At 35.6% G+C, this 19,935-nt stretch overlaps 1 protein-coding gene across 3 annotated transcripts in view; it reads left to right on the forward strand.

Annotated features, from left to right (window-relative positions):
• The window catches only part of ncam1b (neural cell adhesion molecule 1b), a 132,619-nt gene that overhangs the window by 96,766 nt on the left and 15,918 nt on the right, over positions 1-19,935 (forward strand). For all 3 annotated transcript variants that reach the window (XM_053507201.1, XM_053507199.1, XM_053507200.1), the window contains 4 exons: positions 2,783-2,970; positions 3,183-3,279; positions 3,444-3,614; positions 7,978-8,103. In XM_053507201.1, coding sequence (XP_053363176.1) covers positions 2,783-2,970; positions 3,183-3,279; positions 3,444-3,614; positions 7,978-8,103 — 582 coding nt within the window. The remainder of the gene's footprint in view (positions 1-2,782; positions 2,971-3,182; positions 3,280-3,443; positions 3,615-7,977; positions 8,104-19,935) is intronic.

The following is a 19,935-nucleotide window of genomic DNA, read 5'->3' on the forward strand; positions in this document are numbered from 1 at the left end:
ATTTCATATATATCTTACATTAACATTTTGTCCTATCCTTTATGGACATGGTAACAATAAAAGATAACTGTCTTATATATTGACCGATTTCATTTGCTTGAAAGTATGATTATTGAGTCACACTCCAGGTTGAAGGCATGAAGGAATAAATACTGTAGATAAGGTTTTCAAACAGCAAGTCAAAATATGTAAGTCCTGAGAAGGATAAAAATCTGCTGCTCTAGTAGACTCTGTTTAAAGAGATTTAATTCATGAATGCTTAATGGGAACCTTATTCATATTTAAAATGAGATATAATCTTGTCTGATTTATAATGAAATAAGCAGTAGGCCCCAGCTTGCTTGTCATGGTGCGTAAAGTGTTTTTATTTGAAGCATTAATTTAACAAGATTTCAGACTGAACAATACAAGAAGCACCATTGATACCCCTTTAAGAGTGTTGCAATGCGTGTGCAAACACACGTCGATTCTCCCACTGTGTATTTTGTTATTTTTGTCTTTATGCTAATCGCTGCACATGCACATTACGCGCAAATTAATTGCCAGCGTATTTGTTTGCAGATTTTTCTTGACATCCCATTGTGCATGAATGTAGTGCAACTGTTATGATTGCAGGACTTATGAATGCTGAGACACAGTGACATTGTTGTGGGACAGGGGGAGGAATAGCATCCTGTCATATTTGAAAATATCATCTAGATTGGTCTGTGTTTGTGATATTCACGCCAACCTTTTTATGCTACTCAAGAAGAGAAGGAGGTGGAGGATGAGAGTCTTTAAGAGCTCTCAAAGTAGTATGATCTGCTTTTTTTAAGGATGACCAGATGTGCTCAGGCTCATGATCTTCCTGCTCTCACGCCTACAATTCACTTTCTGCCTTGCCTGCTGTTTGTCTGCCCTGTCTGCTCACTGACCTTCACTTTTGATTTCATAACAGTAAAGTTGTATGCTCTATTTCAGAATGGCCTATAGATCATGTCTTAGCAAAACCAACAATTTACACTGCCTGGCCCCGCCAAAAAAGTCACCACTTCAAAAGGGTCAAATTATTGGCCTGCATCAAGTACTGAAAACAATTAAGCAAATTTGAAATTACTGGAACTGGGTTAAGGACTGTGCTGAACCTTCAACTTAGTGGAAGAAATCTGTTCAGGAAAAAAAAAATCTTTAGAGATTTGCTTGCAATGAAAATAGGTCATATGGTCTGTTGAGTCCAGATTGACTCTATTCTGGAATGATAGGTACGAAGGATACGAAGAAAATCGCATGAAGCCATGCACCCATCATGCATAGTGGCCAATGTTTAAGCCTCCGAAAGCAGTATTATGATCTGGGGTTGCTTAAGTTGGTGAATTCCAGGCTCAGCAACATTATGTGGCAATAAAATTAAATCAGCTGACGCCCTGAATGTATGAATGACCATATTATCGCATCGCATCTATGGACTGTAAAGATGACCTAGGCCTATTTCAGGTTCAAACTGTAGTTCACGTGTGGTTCTAAAATAGCATTCACAATTTCCTGTTTATCTTTGCCCAGAGCACTGCATTGCTTCCGCTGGCTTTCTTCTTCCATAGGAAATATTGGTGCTATTTAATGCACGAGCAACAGATCTGGTTGACATTCCTGCTGGTAGCATGCCAATTGCACGCTCCCTCAATGCTTGTGGCATCTGTGGCATTTTGCTGTGAGACAAAACTGCACATTCCAGGGTGGCCTCTTATTGTGGGCAGTATAAGGTACACCTGTGCACTACTCATGATGTCAGATCAGCATCTTGATGTGACACACCTGTGAGGTGGGATGGATTATCTCAGCAAAGCAGAAGTGCTCACTATCACACATTTAGACTGATTTGTGAACAATGTTTGAGAGAAATGGTAATATTGTGTATCTGAAATGAATTTTAGATCTTTAAGTCCATCTCATGAAAATTAGAGCAGAAACAAAGGTGTTGCATTTATATTTTTGTTGAGTGTATATATGTGTATATATATATATATATATATATATATATATGTATATGTATGTACACACAAAAAATTACTTGTTACTGAGATACAGTATATTGAGATACACAAAGAGAAATATAGGTCAGTTCAGGATAATGTGTTGTTTTATATATATATAATCCCAATTTCCCAGGCTGCCACACATTTTTGTGGAATCATATTGCATTATTTAGGACAGGATTTATTACTTTTATTACCGAGATTCTCTTTATATGTCTTCGTGATGGCAGGTATTTGTGTATAGGTGTCAGTGCAAATCTAAAATAAATGGAAAGTGACAGGAAGTCTTCTTTCATATATATCAAGGCTTGTGAACATACAATGTTTAATAATATCTCCTTATGTTTTTTAGTACTGTTTTTTGTAAATATTTCATAATAAAATAAAATGCATTTTTATTAAATAAATAAAATAAAAAATTAAAATAATCCATCCAATGTAATAAATAAACCACAAATGTAATAATAGTTTTGGGAAATGTATTACATTTGTTGGATTATTACCTCTAAAGCTGCAGATTTCTTTTGGGTTTGTGGTTTATTACATTTGTGGGCTGTTACTACATTGGCAGGTGTTAGACAGGTCATCTGAAAACAATGATTAACAAGATCACATCGAGTAAATTTTTTAACTTAAAAAAAACAAAACACAAAACTATATTTTAAAAGATTTCCTATGTTTTTTTTAAAACATTTTTAAGAGTCTGATGTAAATTGATCTTTCTTCCAGCTTCATTATTTTTACCGTCTTTTCTTTTCGCCTTCTGTCAGACGCGCCAAAAATCCTGGGCTCTGTGGCAGTCTACACGTGGGAGGGGAATCCTGCCAACATCAGCTGCGAGATCCTGGCTCACCCCAGTGATGTGTCTATCATATGGTTAAGAGATGGATTCCAGCTGCCCAATGCCAACTCCACCAACGTCAAAATCTACACCACCCCCACTGCAAGCTACCTGCAGGTAAAAGACCCATCACTAGTCCACCAGGCTGTTTCGTCTGCACATAAACATTTAATAAACGCACTAATCAGTAGCTGTATTGTGTTCTCTCTGAGATGGGGTTGCAGATGAATTATTGAACAGAGAAAGCTTGTAGTGAGGGGTAAATATAGGTAATGGAACGGATGATTAGTATCCCTAAGGTTAATGCATGCATTTTTAATCCACCGCAGGTTAACCCGGACTCCCAGAATGACTTTGGCAGCTACAACTGCACAGCTTCAAACGAGATTGGGACCGAGTCCAAAGAGTTTATCCTGATTCAGGCTGGTCCGTCTGTTCTCTGTGACATGACCTTTACATCGAACTTCTGTGTCTTTCCCAAGGGGTCTTTAAATGATAACAAATTGTTCATATGCATGTTTATTCTTGCATAAACTTTTCCAGGATTATTAGGATGCACTTGATTGTTTTGTTTCGCTCTCTGCTTGTAGACATTCCCTCGGCTCCAACTATCTCTCAGGTGGAACCCTACTCAAGCACGGCTGAGGTACACTTTGCTGAACCTGAAGCTTCTGGTGGAGTTCCAGTCCTTAAGTACCGTGTAGAGTGGAGAGCAGTGGGCAACAACAAATGGGTCCAGCGTGTCTTTGAGGTCCGACAGGGTACGTCCAGCGCTCGCCCGTATTCACCCATCTTTTGACCAAAGTTTGAAAAATTGTAAAGCCAATGTGGCTTGTAATTACTAGTCTGCTGTAAAAAAGTGTATACCAAGTTAAAGCACCCCCCCCCCTTTCCCTTGTCTAACTTGCTGAAATAGCCAGTGGCCTGATTATGTAGCGTAAATCCAATCAGGTTGCATGCTCAAGTGCATGAATCACATTTAAACAAGAACAGAAACAAGCTACTTAAAAGATGGTGAGTAGAAGGCCAAAGTGTGAAAATAAAGACAAAGATGGATCATTTGCTTTTGATGAAAGTTGTTCTAAAGAAATAGGATATGCCTACAGTCTGACCAAGTGAAGATAAGTCCAAAATGCTAAATATTCTGCTGTCTAGTGCCAACAGCGTCTGTAAACACTGCCAATTTGTTCTACCATTTGAAAAAAAATACCACTCAGTCAGGGATTCAAAAAGTACATTCAAGTGTTTACATTCAGCCAAGAGTCAATTCTTGCAGGCATTATTCTGTACAGAAAAAAAGGGCAAAAAGCACTAGAAGATAACAAAAGCTATAACCTAATCCATGACTAAATATTTTATTTAGGTACAGGTACAATAAAGATTGAAGGGTTTAAAACATAAAAACAATCAGGAATCAGCTTATAGACTACTGCTGCTTTCTTATGTGTTAAGCAAAGTTGAAACTGAGTTTAGTCAGTTTAAAATGAATCCTGGTTCATGGACGTTTTCTGCTTCATAAAATGTTTTAGATATATATATATATGGGCCTAAGAATATTTTATGAAACAGGGCACAACTAAGGAATTTACTTTATTCTTTATTCACTATTTTGGTAAAGAGAATTATATGAAAGATAATTTTCATAAAATTGCTGGGCCAGAGTCATAATGTAAGTTTGCATACTGTAGGTTCATTGAAATTCTTCCATGTAGATTTGTTAAATATTGTCCTATAGTGCTGCACAATTAATCACATACTGTAATGTACAGTAAAAATGACAAAATTACAATATGGACCTGTGCAATTATTTAATCACAGAAGACTGCAATTTATTACAGATAATAAATATATATAGTTTGTCAATAATGTAAGTATTGATTTGTTTATGATAATTCTAAGGTAAATATTGGCACCCTCCTAATGAGATAATTCAATAGTTGCATATAACAGTTAAAATCTGTGTCAATATAATTAAAAGGCATTTTTATATTTCTTTATCAGCTAATGCAGGCCTGTTTTTCCTATTTATGAATGATACGTATATTTCAATATTTTAAACCATATGAAACATTTATTATTTCAATTAGTCTGATATTCAACAGTTTTATGAAATTATATATCATTTAATTGGAAACTAAAGTAATTATCCTTTTTATTCCTATTACCCAGCTCTATGGTACACCATACTATAAGTAACTATATAGTAAGTAATGACAGGAACTAACTTGTTTCTTAGATGCAACACAGCAATTAAATGTAATGATCACTTACTCAATAACTCATCGTCTATACCGCTTTATCCTGAATGCAGGGTCACAGGAGGCCTGGTGCCTATCCCAGCAGACTTAAGGCACGAGGCAGGACAGTGCTATGCCACTACGCCACATAAATGTAATGATGAATACTTAAAGAAATGTGTTGTTTATTAATAAATGAAACATGGCATTCATTATCAAGCATGGTTTTTGGACACTAATTGACATAAGCACACTGTTCTTCATCTGGCTTTGTCACCTTATTCAATTATCGCCCCCCCCCCATTACTTTACAAAGCAATCATGCTTTATCCCTTATATATTAAATTTATCTAAAGTGGAGTTCACAGGGGTCCAAGAAAGCAGTCCCCAAGTTGCAATTATTGCTATGCTATTATAATTACTCTCATGCACCATATCCCCAGCCCTGTGTTTGAATAGGATGAAATAACCTTCTACAAGGTGGTACTGAATTTTAAATTCAATCAATATGACTTAATACTAGTATTATTAAAATATTGCAAACTCATATTAGTTGTTTCAATATAGCTGTGTATTATGTATCACATAAAAAGCCTTATTGACTTATCAGCTGACATGAGCATTTTATAAAAAAATGAACTTTACAAAATAATTTTTTATGTTAAATAACTAATACTCTATAACTATCAATCAGTTACTACAGTCAGTCAGTAATTTGCATTACTGTAAAACACCTACACGATCACAATGCATTTAAAATGTAAATCAAAATGTAATTGTTTTTAATAGGTTAAAGAAAAATGCTGCCTTACCCATTTAGGAATTGCAGTCATTTTTACACAGGCCCACCATTTTCATAGGCTCAAACTGAATTAAACAATTGACTGAAGCATTTCTTTTATGAAACTGAAAATGTTGTTGTTATGGCAGGAAAATGCCTATGTTTTCCTCGTTATTTTGTGACAAATTAAAAGGTAAAAAGATCTCTAGCTTATCTTATGTTCCGATGGACCCTTAATGTACTGTCCCAAAGACACTGATGCAAGTAAATGGGTCTATCATTTGGCTATTTCATTTTTTTTTTTTTTTTTGAAACTGTATTTCTTAAAAACAAGGTATGCACTTAGCAACACCAAAAGGCTGTACCACTGTTGATGTCTACAAAACAGAGATTCCACTGGTAGACTAGAATTTGTAAGAAAGCTAAAACTAAAAGCCTGCTTATTTTACTGATACCTGTATGAGTACATGGTATTTTTCCAGAACAACATGTATAGAATTTTCTGAATTCCCCATGTCTTCAGCTTATCACTTGCTGTTGCTTTGCTTTTGTGTGAAACTGCTTTTTATGTAGAACAAATTTCTATGAATTTAAATTCTCCTCAACCCACTGCGCAACTGATGAGAGACATTGGTCTGACACTGCTAGTTCAAATATTGCTGGTGAAGCTGAAGGCAGAAACGTCCTGCAACAGGCTGTTGATCTGCATTTTTTATGAAGTGGTGCAGCTTTAGTAGTAGGTTTTTATTCATATATTTTCCCCTTTTTTCATTTTGTTGTCGTTGTGTCCATCCATTTAGACACCTCTGTAGTCCAACAAGGGACTGTGGAAGCCAACGATAATTACCATTGTATTTATTCTCATTTTTACAACTGTGGAATAAACATGTGCATTCATACACTACAGGCAATTTGGGAACGTCAGATAGTATAACCTGCATGTTTTTGGACTGTGATACCGGAGTACTTGGAGAAAACCCACCAAGCATAGGGAGAACATGCAACTCCATGCACACAGACCCTAGGGAAAGTGTATGGACCTGATTCCATATTTTGAAACAACAGATCCATCAAAATGAATGTTCTTTTAAATGTTATAAAAATAGCGGCACTTTTGCCCAGTGTGTCAGATAAAAATCAGATTTATGCTATATTGGTGCTATTGGTGCCCGTTATTGGTCTCCAAACTAGAAAGCAATTTATAGCGTTAGCATCGATTTACCATTTGTCCAGACTGCATAAAATATTTTTCAAATGCATCTCATATTGGTGACATGAAACTGTGCTCCAATGGTAAAATCGTTTAATTTGTGATGCGTGCAGGCAGATTTCTTTTTATAAGACTTTAAAAACGTGTTTTTGATAAATTCTTATTAAAACAAAAAAATATATGTTGCCTCAGTTTTCGAAACGGGTAGGTAAAGTTGTGTTTTATTTTGTCTGTTTCAGCTGTTGGCCTGATGTTAGGTTTAATTCTTGAATTTTTTCCAAAATCAGTTCAATGTAATTAGAATAGTTTTCCAGCTAAGCTGCTAAGTAATTTCACAGATAAAGATTGTAACAGGTAGACGTCAAAGTCCAAATATAAATAAAAAAAACAACACATACTATTAAATATAATGATATACTTAGAAATCATTTATAGTATAATAATAATACTTAATATATAGTAATACTCAATAATACTTATTATTCAAGATTTAAAGAACTTTATAAATCCCAGAGGGAAATTGCTTAATTGTGATGATGAAATAACAAGCTACTGTATACTAGTTTACCATGGCTATGTTGAGATGTCATGTTTGAGATGTCAGTCATGTTCATGACTGTTACAGTGATTGGCAGCTGTTACGAGGTTCAGCCCCTGTGTGTTGTGATGTCTCAATCATTGTATGGAGAATCTCAACAAAGAAAAAAAAAATGCTATTCAGTGATTCTGGACAGATGATTATTGATTATTGAGGCTGTTTCGCATTCTAATATCACTGCTTTGAGTAGTAGTATGTGCTATAATCTAAAGTTGTTGGTTATACTCTTATCTCAGCACTCAATTACTTTATCTGTGTTTGACGTTTTGCTAACTCCAAATCCAATTTGATCCTGCAGGGCTGAGTGCAGTCACAGTCACAGGATTAAAACCAGACACGACGTATGAAGTCAAGATTTCTGCTATCAACGGCAAGGGAGAAGGCGAGAGCAGCTCAGTAGTCAGCTTCAAGACAGAGCCTGTTCGTGAGTAGTGCTGCTTTCCATGCTATATCCTGCTTTCTATTAAGCTCAAGATGTTCCATCAACACTTTTAAAATGCACCCTGGCAGTGTGAAGCAGCAAGCCAACGTTGAGTCTCAGTGGGACTGCTTTCAGTGCTTCAAGTTCCGCACACTAATTAGAATACCCGAGTCTGAGAGCTATACTATACCCTTCCCTTCATCTGTGCTTTAGATGTAGATTAAGCGCCAGACTTAATGATACGAACTGGTTCTTTATTGTTCACATGGGAAATTTTCTAGCACCGTTGTTCGAACACATCAGACAGTGGATATTGGGGGAAAAGGCTAAAAGCAGATTGAATAATAAATAGACCTAAGTATAATAGATGGGACATGTACATTTATTTATCTTCATTAAGGTCATGGTCTTGATGGATCCAGATCGCATTCTTTATGTGGCTAGGCGTGAGAATAACAAAAAAAAAAAATCCTTATAAACAGGGACCCTGGAGCTATGAGGCAACAACCATTATTCTACACGATAGTACAGTGCATACAGACATGGACAAATAAAAAACAATAAGTTCTCGTGTAGGATTGGAGAGTGTGCCTAATTAAGCAAGTTTATTGCCCATATCACTACAGAGTGCTTATATCTGTTACACCTGACTCTGGGGAGTATCTCCAGGCTGCGGAGGAAAATCGTCATGGAATACATTATGTGTATCAGTTACACATTTTCTTGCCTTATTATAGACTCTAGGTTTAGAAAGTCTGGGTTTTCGTTCTCAAATAACCTCATTTATAATTTTTTTGTAAAGTTAATGGTAACTAACCCCCACCCAAAAAAAAAAAAAAAAATTGGAACTGGATTGTAGATTTTTTTTTTTTTTTGTATTTTATCTTGTCATGTACAATACTTACAGCCAGATCCATTATTATGTGCATTGACTTTTTTTGCTTTTGTACACCGCTACAGTGGATTAAAACAATGCAATGAAGATCTGATTAAAGTGCAGGCTTTCAGATTTAATTTAATGGTTTAAGGAAAATAAGACGCCATAACCATTTAGGAATTGCAGCCATTTTTTTTCTAAGTTTCTTCATTTCCACAGGCTTAAAAGAAATCATATAGCCGACTGTCTGGCAACCAGTTGCGGACAGTTTTCTCATTATCTGTGCAAGTGAGGAGCCCATCATTAGGCTAAAAAAAAACAAAAAACAGACAAAGAAATAGCAGAACTCTAGAAGCGGCCAAATAAATTTTTTTCAAAAAGATAAAATGCACTGGTAAGCTTAGCTCTAGCACAGAGCTTTAAAGACAACTTAAGTGTATAATTGCAGAATTCTTTCCTGGGTGAATAGAAAGTCTTGAAAACACTCAAGGATATGGGGGAACCATTATCAAAGTCTACGATTAAGGGATCATTATTAAGGGACCTGTCTGTGACGTAAAGGCAACACATAGGGCCATCGTCTCGTATTAGAGTCCTCTAAACCATTCAAGCCAATTTGAGCCCTTACAGAACCTTTATTACGTAATGGGTCTTCATTCAGTGGAAGAATCAGAAATTTTAGTAATGTAATCACAAAGGGTAAACCTCAAGAAAAGAAAGGGCAAATATGGGGTTACAAAAAAATAGATAATTTTTTTTTAAATCCCAATCTCAAAACCTGATCTTCATAAACAAAAATCAACAACCTAGAGCCTTAGCTGCCTGAGCCACCACTCCCACATCTTACAAAAATAGTTCCTCTTAAAGGTAGCTCAAGCACACAACTTTTGTTTTATCCAAACTTTCATCTGGAAGCTTTTTATAATAAAATTGCTGTTTAGCACACCTGGCGATGTTTCCTAAATCATCTTATTATCCATGTTAAACGTGCCATTACCACACACAGCTGGGTAACCGTGCTGCGATTATGGGAAGCCAATAGGGTCAGACTTGGTCATGAGATTAATTTATGTAAAAAAGTGGTAATGCGTTAAAATTTCAACATTAATCATATGCATTAACGTGTTAATATTGACAGCAATATAGGGTTTGGACAATGAAACTGAAGTGTCTGGTTTTAGACCATAATAATTCATTAGTATGGTGTAGAGCCTCCTTTTGCGGCCAATAAAGCATCAATTAGTTTTGGGAATAACAAATACAAGTGCTGCACAGTGGCCAGAAGGATTTTGAACCATTCTTCTTGCGGAATAGTGGCCAAGTCACTACGTGATGCTGGTAGAGGAAAACACTTCCTGACTCACTCCTCCAAAACACCCCAAAGTGGCTCAACGATATTTCGATCTGGTGCAGGGAATGTTTAACTTCACTTTCATGTTCATCAAATCACTTTGTCACCAGTCTTGCTGTGTGTTTTGGTGCATTATCATCCTGATACATGGCACCACCTTCAATACGATGTTTGAATGCCATGATATTACAGCCCAGACCATCACTGATCCACCCCCATGCTTCACTTTGGGCATGCAGTCTGCAATGGGGTTTCTTTACACTGTAACTCTCCCGTATGTGGGAAAGACAGTGAAGGTGGACTCATCAAAGGACAATATATGGTTAACATTATTTACAGCCTAAGATTCAACCCCTATTAAATTTTATATATACTGTATGTATGTATATATATACACACACTGTATATGTTCTGAAAGGTTTGAGCTGGTCACCTTAAGCAATTGAGCATGCTTGTTATTTTGTGGAGACTAAACTAATAGCGAAAATACCCCAAAACAAGAAACAAGCAGCAAAAAATAAGCAGCAGGAGACAAAGTCTGTCGAGTCCCCTCAAGCAAGGAAACTCAGCATTTGGTAGCATCTGTAGATTCAAGATTTCCTGCCGGTATTGACTGGAAAGTCTTTGGAGGGACTATGGCTGTTACTCCAAAATGTTTAGTGCAGTATTTTTGATAAACTTCAATCACATCTTGATTGTTTTACTTTAAATCGATTGTGGTTGTGTACAGAGGCAAAAATATGTAAATTATGTCCTTGTCCAAATACTTATAGACCCATCTGTATGGCAGTGAATGCCAGTCACTCATAAATTACCAGGTGCATGCATAACACAACTGATTTGCATTTGATGATGCGTGCAAAGCTTCATTAAGCCAAAACTGAAATGACAAGTAAATGCCAAAAAAAAGAGTTATGGCCAAGTGCAAGTGGGATTTTTTCTGAGTCACACAAAAGCTATATTTTAGTTCACACCTATCTGAGCCCAAATTATAGACAAATTAAACAGCAGGTGGGGCTAAATATTTTGGACTTGTTTGTCCAGCACATCCCACAGATGCTAGATTGGATTGTGTTCTGGGGACTTTCTCATATTCCTCAAACCATTCCTGAACAAACGTTGCAGTGTGCACTGGTGCATTATCCTGCTAAAAAAGGCTACTGTCTTAAGGGAGTATCGTTGCCATGGAGGTGTGTACTTAGGTTACAACAGTGTAAATGTAGGTGAAACATGTCAAAGTACCCTCCACATGAATACCAGGACCCATGGTTTCCCAGTAGAACATTGCCCAGGGCATCCTACAAAGAACTAGAAGAACCCAGAGCTAACTTGCGCAGATATGGGAGAACATGGGAAACTGTGCATGAACTCTGATTTAAACAATCAATAGAAGATCAATAAAAATGTAATCAGTTCTCTACTTTAAAAAAACGTTTACTTGCCTTAAGGCTAAATATAATGATTTGGATGGATTATTTTACAGATTGCATCTGTCTAATGTCTACCTCAATCATTATCTCAAAATGTTTGTAACTTAATAAATTTGTTCAGGACTCCACAACTATTGCAGTTTTCAGTGTATTTGCAAAAAAATGAAAAATAATAAAAAGTATAGCAGTCATGGATTATCACTTTATGACACATCTAAATGTCCGCATTGGATATTAAGGCTAAGTGAATTCATAGATGAATAATACATCGATGTCCGTGCAAGTGCTAACGTGCAGCTGTTCTCCACATGAGTTTCTCACATTTTCATGATGAACCCATCTTAACAAAATATCATGATGTCTCATTTTCTGAAGAATAGGCGTGTGCTATGTTAATGTCGGCTGGTGAAGTCATGTGTCTTGGAGGTTATGACCTGCTTGCGCCCCCTGGTGGCTGTATGTGTATATCATGTGGTTTCATAATAAACAATTACACAATGTCATTAAATACATTGAGCTGTGCAAATATACAGTATATACGATCCACTACTCGTGTGTGTATATGTACGAGTAGATGGCTACTTCATACAGTCTCTTCATACAAGGTAAAGAGTTGATAGCACCTGAAATCTAAATACTTTTATGTTTAAAATACATTTTATGTTAGTCCTTTTATAGTTTATAATTTTGTATGTCCCTTTTGTTTTTTGTTTCTCATCCACTTTTCTCACCGCATCATTCAGGTTACTTATACCCAAGTAAGTGACTCACTGACCTTTCAATCTGAAATGGCATTTTATTAAATTGCCATCGATGTATTGAAATGAAAGGTTTTATATATTCCAGTTAAACTTGCTATCCTATTCAGTAGTCTATTATGTATGTTTTGTTCTGTTCTTTAGAATGATGTTTATACCTAAAACTTCTCGGAGGTGTTCCAACATTAACTGAGTTTATGAAACGTATCTTGTTTATGCTCCTAGATGGCATTTTTCATTTTTTCGCTTTATGACAGGTTTCTTTGATCGTCCTCAAATTTTTTTTTATGAAACAAATCTAAATAAAATACTTACTGGAAAAAAAAAAGATCATTTATTAACTTAATTGTTATAAAAATAAGAGGTGCAGCAGAATTGAGGTTACAGACAGCTGCTGTATGGGTATCGTGTTCTTCATATCTTTCATTTATTCTGTAATTAAGCATTGTACTGTGTATGAATTACTTCATGTGTAAAGTCTTTGAACATTTTTCAGGCAGTTCAGATCCCCTGTTGTGACAAGCTACTGTAATAATTTGTGCAGAACCGTATTTAACCGTATTTCTCACATTCGTTGCATTTATCTCATACTTAGTGACTCACGACTTAGTGACTTAAATTATTTAAGGGCATACAAAGAACAAATATAAGAATTAAGTTAAAACAAATTTCTTGAATTGCAATTATTGCGCTACCTTATAATTCTTCATAATTAATGAGTAGTTTATTGCTGCATACTCCGCCTGGCCAAAAAAAAAAGAGTCACAGTTTGAGAGCATTTCATTGGATAATTACTGCAGTGATTAATACGTTCCAGCTGCCAGCAATTCTTTTAGAGTTGCAGCGGGTAGCTTCTCATTTCTTAAATAACTATGTTGGAAAATGTATCCTGAGGTTGTAGCATTATTAAAACCTGGAAGGATAGTGCTGAGCTGTCAACCTTGTGGGAAAAAAATTTGGTCGTAAGAAAATCATAAATGACTGATCAAAAATCACTCTTGATGGAGCTCTATTATTAAAAAAAGACATTAAAAATCATAGCTATGTTTAATAGTCTGAAAAAGAGCATTTCTACATTCACAATGCGATGAGAATTCAAAGGAATGGTTTAAACAGCTATGTAACAATAACATAACCACCTGTTAGTCAAACTAATAAAAAAGAAAAAGACTACACTTTGCAAGGGAGCATAAAGATTTGCCTGTGGCACAATGGAAAATGGTCATTTGGTCTAATGAATCCAGATTGATCCTACTCCAGAGCAAAGGGTACAACAGGCTGAGAAGTGAAGCACTAAGAAGTGATGCCCATCATCTATAGTGCCCACAGTACAAGCCTTTGAAGGCAGTGTTATGTTCTGTGGTTGCTTTAGTTGGTCAGGTCTAGGCTCTGCAACATTATTAAAGTAACTCTGAATGGAAATAAATGTGATGTTGCATGAAGTTGTTGAAACAATGCAATTTTGAATATGTACTGCAATCAAAGCTAAAATCATTCCAAAAAAAATCTAATATAGTTTTTTTTTTTTTTTTTTTTTTTTGGACCAGGCAGTGTATTAGACAGTTCGAAGAGATTATGATTCATCTTTCAACTCTGCTCAACTTCTTTTTTTAGAAAAGCTATGCTGTCAGATCAGAGTGGGGAAAATATAATGAAAAATCTGTCTGTGATATAGATAAAATGTCTGAGACAGAAATCAAACTCTGGGGGAAAAAGGCTCTTATAGATAGAGCCTCTCTCAGCTAAACAATATCCAAAAGTGCACATAATTGGATAAGTCATAATAGAGGATCAACTACAGGCTGGTTCAAAGCTTCTTCAGACATTTTTATATTTATTATTGTCTTGAGTATTATCAGTCATTTTTAGGTATTTCTTCTTTCTTGGCCGGGTCTGTATTTGGATTCCCGTCCAGCAGTCGACCACCTCAGACTCTGACCTCTGATTTATTTAATCTTCAATCCCTTCTGATATTTTGTCTTTTCCTCAGTAATATTCACCATGGTTTAATCTGAGAAATCACTGCTTGCTTTCAGTGTTTTGATTGATGCACCCTTATAATTACTTTTTATTTTATGTGATTCATGTATTTGTGTAATAGTGTTAACTGGCTCTAACACCTTGACTTTGTGTATCTTGTCCATAATCACATCATCTGTTTTTTGTTTTTTTTTATTTCCATGTGACTTCTTCCAATTTCCTTTCAACCAATCATGTGCGTGTGTATGGTGTGCCTTTTGTCATGTGGCTTGTATGGTGTCACGGATGTCATCCACTCTGAACAGAAGGTAAATTCTTTAACTCTCGCTCTGCAGCTCTCACAAGTATGTAGGACTAACAAAGGCGGATCTTTGAATTTTGATTTTTCCTTAGAACAAACCTCCCCCCTCCCCAACCTCCTCCTTCCTCCTTCCCTCCTCCCAATGCCTTACAGCCAAACTATGACTCCTCATTCAACTTCAGAAAATTTATCTAGCCTCCAGTTTTTTGACACACTTCCCTTGAGCGAGCACTATGTTCTGACTGCTTTGAATATTATCCGAGGAGAATATGGAGGCTGAGATAAAAAGATTTAACGTTGTCCTTCCAAGCATGAAAAACTACTTCAAAAGCTCTGGAGCTGAAAACAATTCCCCAGAGGCAGTGCTGGGTAGATGACCCAGGAACATCCTCTCTCCTTTTTACTGCTGCTATAAACATTTTGGCAGCCCCGGTTTGAGAGGTGATACGTATTGGTATCGGTTCCTCCTGTACTATTTGCAGACTTGCAGAATCTCTCTCTTGTTAATCATTATTTCAGTTTTGGTCTTTGCAGTGCTGAGATCTCACAAGGCTTTAACATGCAAATGAGCCCTCAAGCAAATCAATATGTTCTGCTGTGGCATGTTGTGTAATGGAATGGACAGTAGGTTTGACGTATTTAATGCTATATTTGTCCCATATTTTGCGGTTATGTTAATGTATGCCCTTGATTTACTACAGGTTTGTATACATATAAAAAAAAAAATACAGTACATGCAAGTAGATTTACCTGTTATACAGGATTGCTTCTATGACGTGAACAAAATACCATTTTGTCTACTTGCATTAATAAATATGTACTTTGAGGCACTTTAGCATAAACATTACATAAATGTAAATACTTGAAAACTAATAATGTAGTGTGATTTACTAAACCTACACGTCACTTCAGGATTGATGAGTGTTTGGGAAAATGTGCAAATTACATAGTGCATGGTATTTCAAACTGTTATTCAAATGTTAGAAGCTGTCACAATCCACTAAATCCACTAAAATTGTTCATGAATAACAGGAATGGTGAAAAACTATTAAAATAATGTATTTTAATACCAGTACTTATCACTTCTCAAGTTGCTTTTATGTTAGATATTTATTTGCACCTCTAATACCATTAGCATTTAAACAGACGATTTAAAAAAGGTTTTTCAGCCTCATCTACTAATGCATCTTATAGCTTTACATTCACTTACAACTTCATTAGGTATACCTGTAAAGTCTTTTTAATGCAAAACTCTAATCAACCAAACACATGGCAGCAGCTCAATATTTTTAGGCATGTAGACAAGGTCAAGGGGATATGCTGAAGTACAAATCATTTTGATGCTTGGTTAGTACTTTGTGGCATGGTTGTTGTTACCAGACAGGCTGGTCTAAATATTTCCAAAACTACTGAGATTTTTACACACAACCATCTCTACAGAGAATCTTTGGTGTTTACAGAGAATCGTCTGGTGAAAGAGAAAATATTCAGAGAGCTGCAGTTCTCTGGGTGAAAATTGGGCGGAAGAGTGTCTCTGAACACAATAGATGTCAAACCTTGGAGCAGAGGAGTTACAGTAGCAGAAGACCACAACCGGTGCCACAAGTATCAGCTAAGAATTGGAAACTGAGGCTACAATTCGGTCACCAAACTTGGGCAATTGCAAATTTTTAAAATTTCGCCTGGTCTGATGAGTCTCAATTTCTGCTGCGACATTTGGTTGGTAGAGTTAGAATTTGAATTCTAATCCAGTACTAGGGAGATGTACCTAATGAAGTGGCCAGTGAATATATGTAAGTCAGCATTTGGCTTAAAGTTTTATTTCAATTTAACATTCATGGCAATGTCTTGGAGACCTGTACTTGCCAGAACTATTAATAACAATGGCAGATGCCAATACTTTGGATTCAACTCCGCTCATGATTCTTTTCTGTGGAAACTTGCTGAAACACCTTTACTACTGTAGCTGCATGATCCATTAATCAGATTCTGCATGCATAAATACTAATTAGTACTAAATGTTTACTTTTACTAAATCAGAGCCTGAATACACAGTTAGGGCTGGAGGACAAAAGTCTTTCATTAAAGCTTAATTTACTATTAGTGTTTGGCTACAATGGCTCATTTACGTCTCAGCTACGGAATTAACAGGGTTCATTTCACCATTACGTTTGCAACATTGATTTTGTGTGGTGTTTATAACTGTGATAAATGTTCATTCTGTTTCTTCATTAATTATTGCTTTTGCCCATAGTTTATGTCTTTACCTCTTTTTTTTTCTATTTCATAGTACATTTTAAAAGGGAAATTACGATTGTGGCATAGAGTGTGTGTTGACCGTTAGATATTTTGAGTGTATTAGTGCAGAGCTTTAAAAAAAGGACCCAAACAGCCACTGTATGTTTGTGACACAGATGGGTCTTTCTCCATCCCCCCTTTTTTTTCTTTTCTATCTCAAAGAACAGCTAAGTCTTGAATAAACACGCACTCACACTTCATTTTGAAGTCTTTCATTTGCACAGCAAAATCCCAAGTGTTAAATTAACAGCCATGGCATTTAGCTAACACACACAGTGTTTATGTAAGTCCAGCTGGAGACATATAAATAGTGTAGGCGTTCATTCACACTGGGAGTGTTAATGCTGTAATAATTAATTCAGCACTGCAGGTATTTATAAAACACCAGAGATTTTCATGCAAACAGGAAATACTTCTATAGGTGCAGAAGTCATCCAAAAAGCTTCACCTAAAACAGTGTGGTTTAACTGCGCTGCGCTTCTTTCTTTTTTTTATTACAAGCGTAGCTAATCACTGCGTTAATGTGGCTTAAAGGCTTTCATTTTTCATTGCTGTCTGTTCACGCATCGTCTTTACACACGAAGCTATCGCTAATGTCGTTTTATTTTGAATGTCGTTCTGTAATGTCCAACCAATGCCGGGAATCAAATTAACATCTATGGATCATTAATCTGTAATAGATTATAAACGATGGTCCGTGAAGGAGAGGTTACGCTGCTCACATTACGCACAATGCAACATGTCTCTTTGACATGTACCCAAGTATACTGTAGATGAAACAAGAGATTCATTGTAGGTGTTTCTTTTTTATCCAAAAGGTAATAATAATATTATTATAATATTTTACTTCTATACTTAGATTTGAAAATTGCACATTCATACCTGTATGTTGTCTTAGATAGAATATATAATATGTGTGGTGGTTTGGGAAACCCTGTTGTGTAGAGATAGGGAACAAATATATTCAGTGATGTATTGGGATTTTTGCCACATTGGTTTCAAAATCGATTTTTTAATCATTATATAAATATATATGTTTGTATTTAAGGTGGTTTAAATGCTTATAGTTTCTCTGTAATCCAACAGGTTTAACACTCTACACTATATATACTGTACATTGGGTGGCAGCACAACGTCCTGTGTGACAAAAGCAAATTATTTGCTAGTTTGTTTAGAATTGTACCAGCATCTGAATAAAAGTAATTAAAATCAAATCAGTATATTTATAAAATCATGATATTTACAAAATTGTAATACAAATGAAATAAGATCCTAGGTATTGTGATAATATCATATCAGATGCCCCACTATTAGCTGTTGATAACAATAACTTACTGCAAAGAGCCAAAAACAACAACAAAAAAAAAAAACCTGGGGTTTTGAGTTTTTTGCAGTAAACATTTTTTGACATAAAAAACAGTTAGTTATACAGTGATCAAACAGTTAGTCTGCTTAAAGATTTGTAACAGTGTGATTTCTCACTGATGAACTGGAGGTTAATAGTCACTGGAGGTGTGGACATAAAGTAAAAAATTATATATTTGTCACACTTAAATAATTGAAATCATCAAACAAAATGTAATATTAAAAATAACCCGGAGGAAATACAAAATGCTGTTTTTAAAAAATGATTTATTGATTAAGGTATCTAAAAATGCCTAGCCTTATCTGAAAAAGTAATCCCCCACCAGAGCTATTAGTTAACAAGCTTGAAATGTCAGTATTAGTTATCTGCACATCATTTTATGAAGAAATAAAGCACATCATATCCCATAGCATCGTCTCATTTGCGACAGACACACCCAATGAGCTAAGGCTTGCAAATGCCACCAAATCCAGGAGGAATCACATATTTGTATATCTTTTCAGGTCATCATAAGTTAATCTTTCTGTAAAGTTTTTTTGCCGTAACAGTACACCTCTAGTGTAATAATTACCAAAAAAAAGTCTAATATCAGTTAACGGTACTTCTGCCATCCACTGATGTGACTGACATCAAAGTAGTCACATGTCTGCAAAAGCTTCAATAGGCTTTTTAGCAAGCTTTTCATACTACAGGTTACAAGGTACAAGTCCTAACACTCAGTGTGTGGTCATAAGGTTCTCTAAGTGCATTGTAGTAACAATTCGACAAGACTTCGACAGTTATAAGAAAACATGCTGGAAAATACTCAAGTGTTTGTGATTTGTGATACACACAAAAGAAAAAGAAATTTAACTTCAGGGAAGTTGAAAGTTTTCAGACTAATATACATAGGGATCCAGAAGTCTAAGATCACATTGAAAATCCGGAATTTTTATTGAAAATTAGAAATAAACTGAACATTTTCAAATATTTAAATCAAAGAAAGTCATTTAAAAATTGATATTAGACATGAAGTAGACTATTTGTACATTACCATTTGTGATATTGCCCATGTTACCTGTTTTGTACTGAAGGTCAGATTATTCTCAGTTACACGTGCTCAGATGAATCTCCGGTGCACCATTAGTTGATGCTAGCTCAGCTGCACACTGTTATTAAAGCAAACAGCGAACAAATAAAATACTAAATTAATTTTTTTTTTATAATTCCTGCTCAAGTTGTGTTTAATCTAATTGTACATGAAAACTGTAATATTTGAACTTCAGGATTTCCCTGCATATAATAGAAAATGCGATTTCCTCATGTGAAAGGTTGTTCCCAGGCTACCACACATATAAACCATAGGTCTCTGGATGCTGGTAAATAGCAATCCATTTATTGTTAGTAATTCTCACAGCAATGCTCTCAGCCAAGTGCACTTTATAGCATAGCTTGTATTAAGCGCAATAAAGGTTTACTACACTGTGTGTAAAGT

Source organism: Clarias gariepinus, chromosome 11 (genome assembly GCF_024256425.1).
Source record: "Clarias gariepinus isolate MV-2021 ecotype Netherlands chromosome 11, CGAR_prim_01v2, whole genome shotgun sequence".
Classification (NCBI taxonomy): Eukaryota; Metazoa; Chordata; class Actinopteri; order Siluriformes; family Clariidae; genus Clarias; species Clarias gariepinus.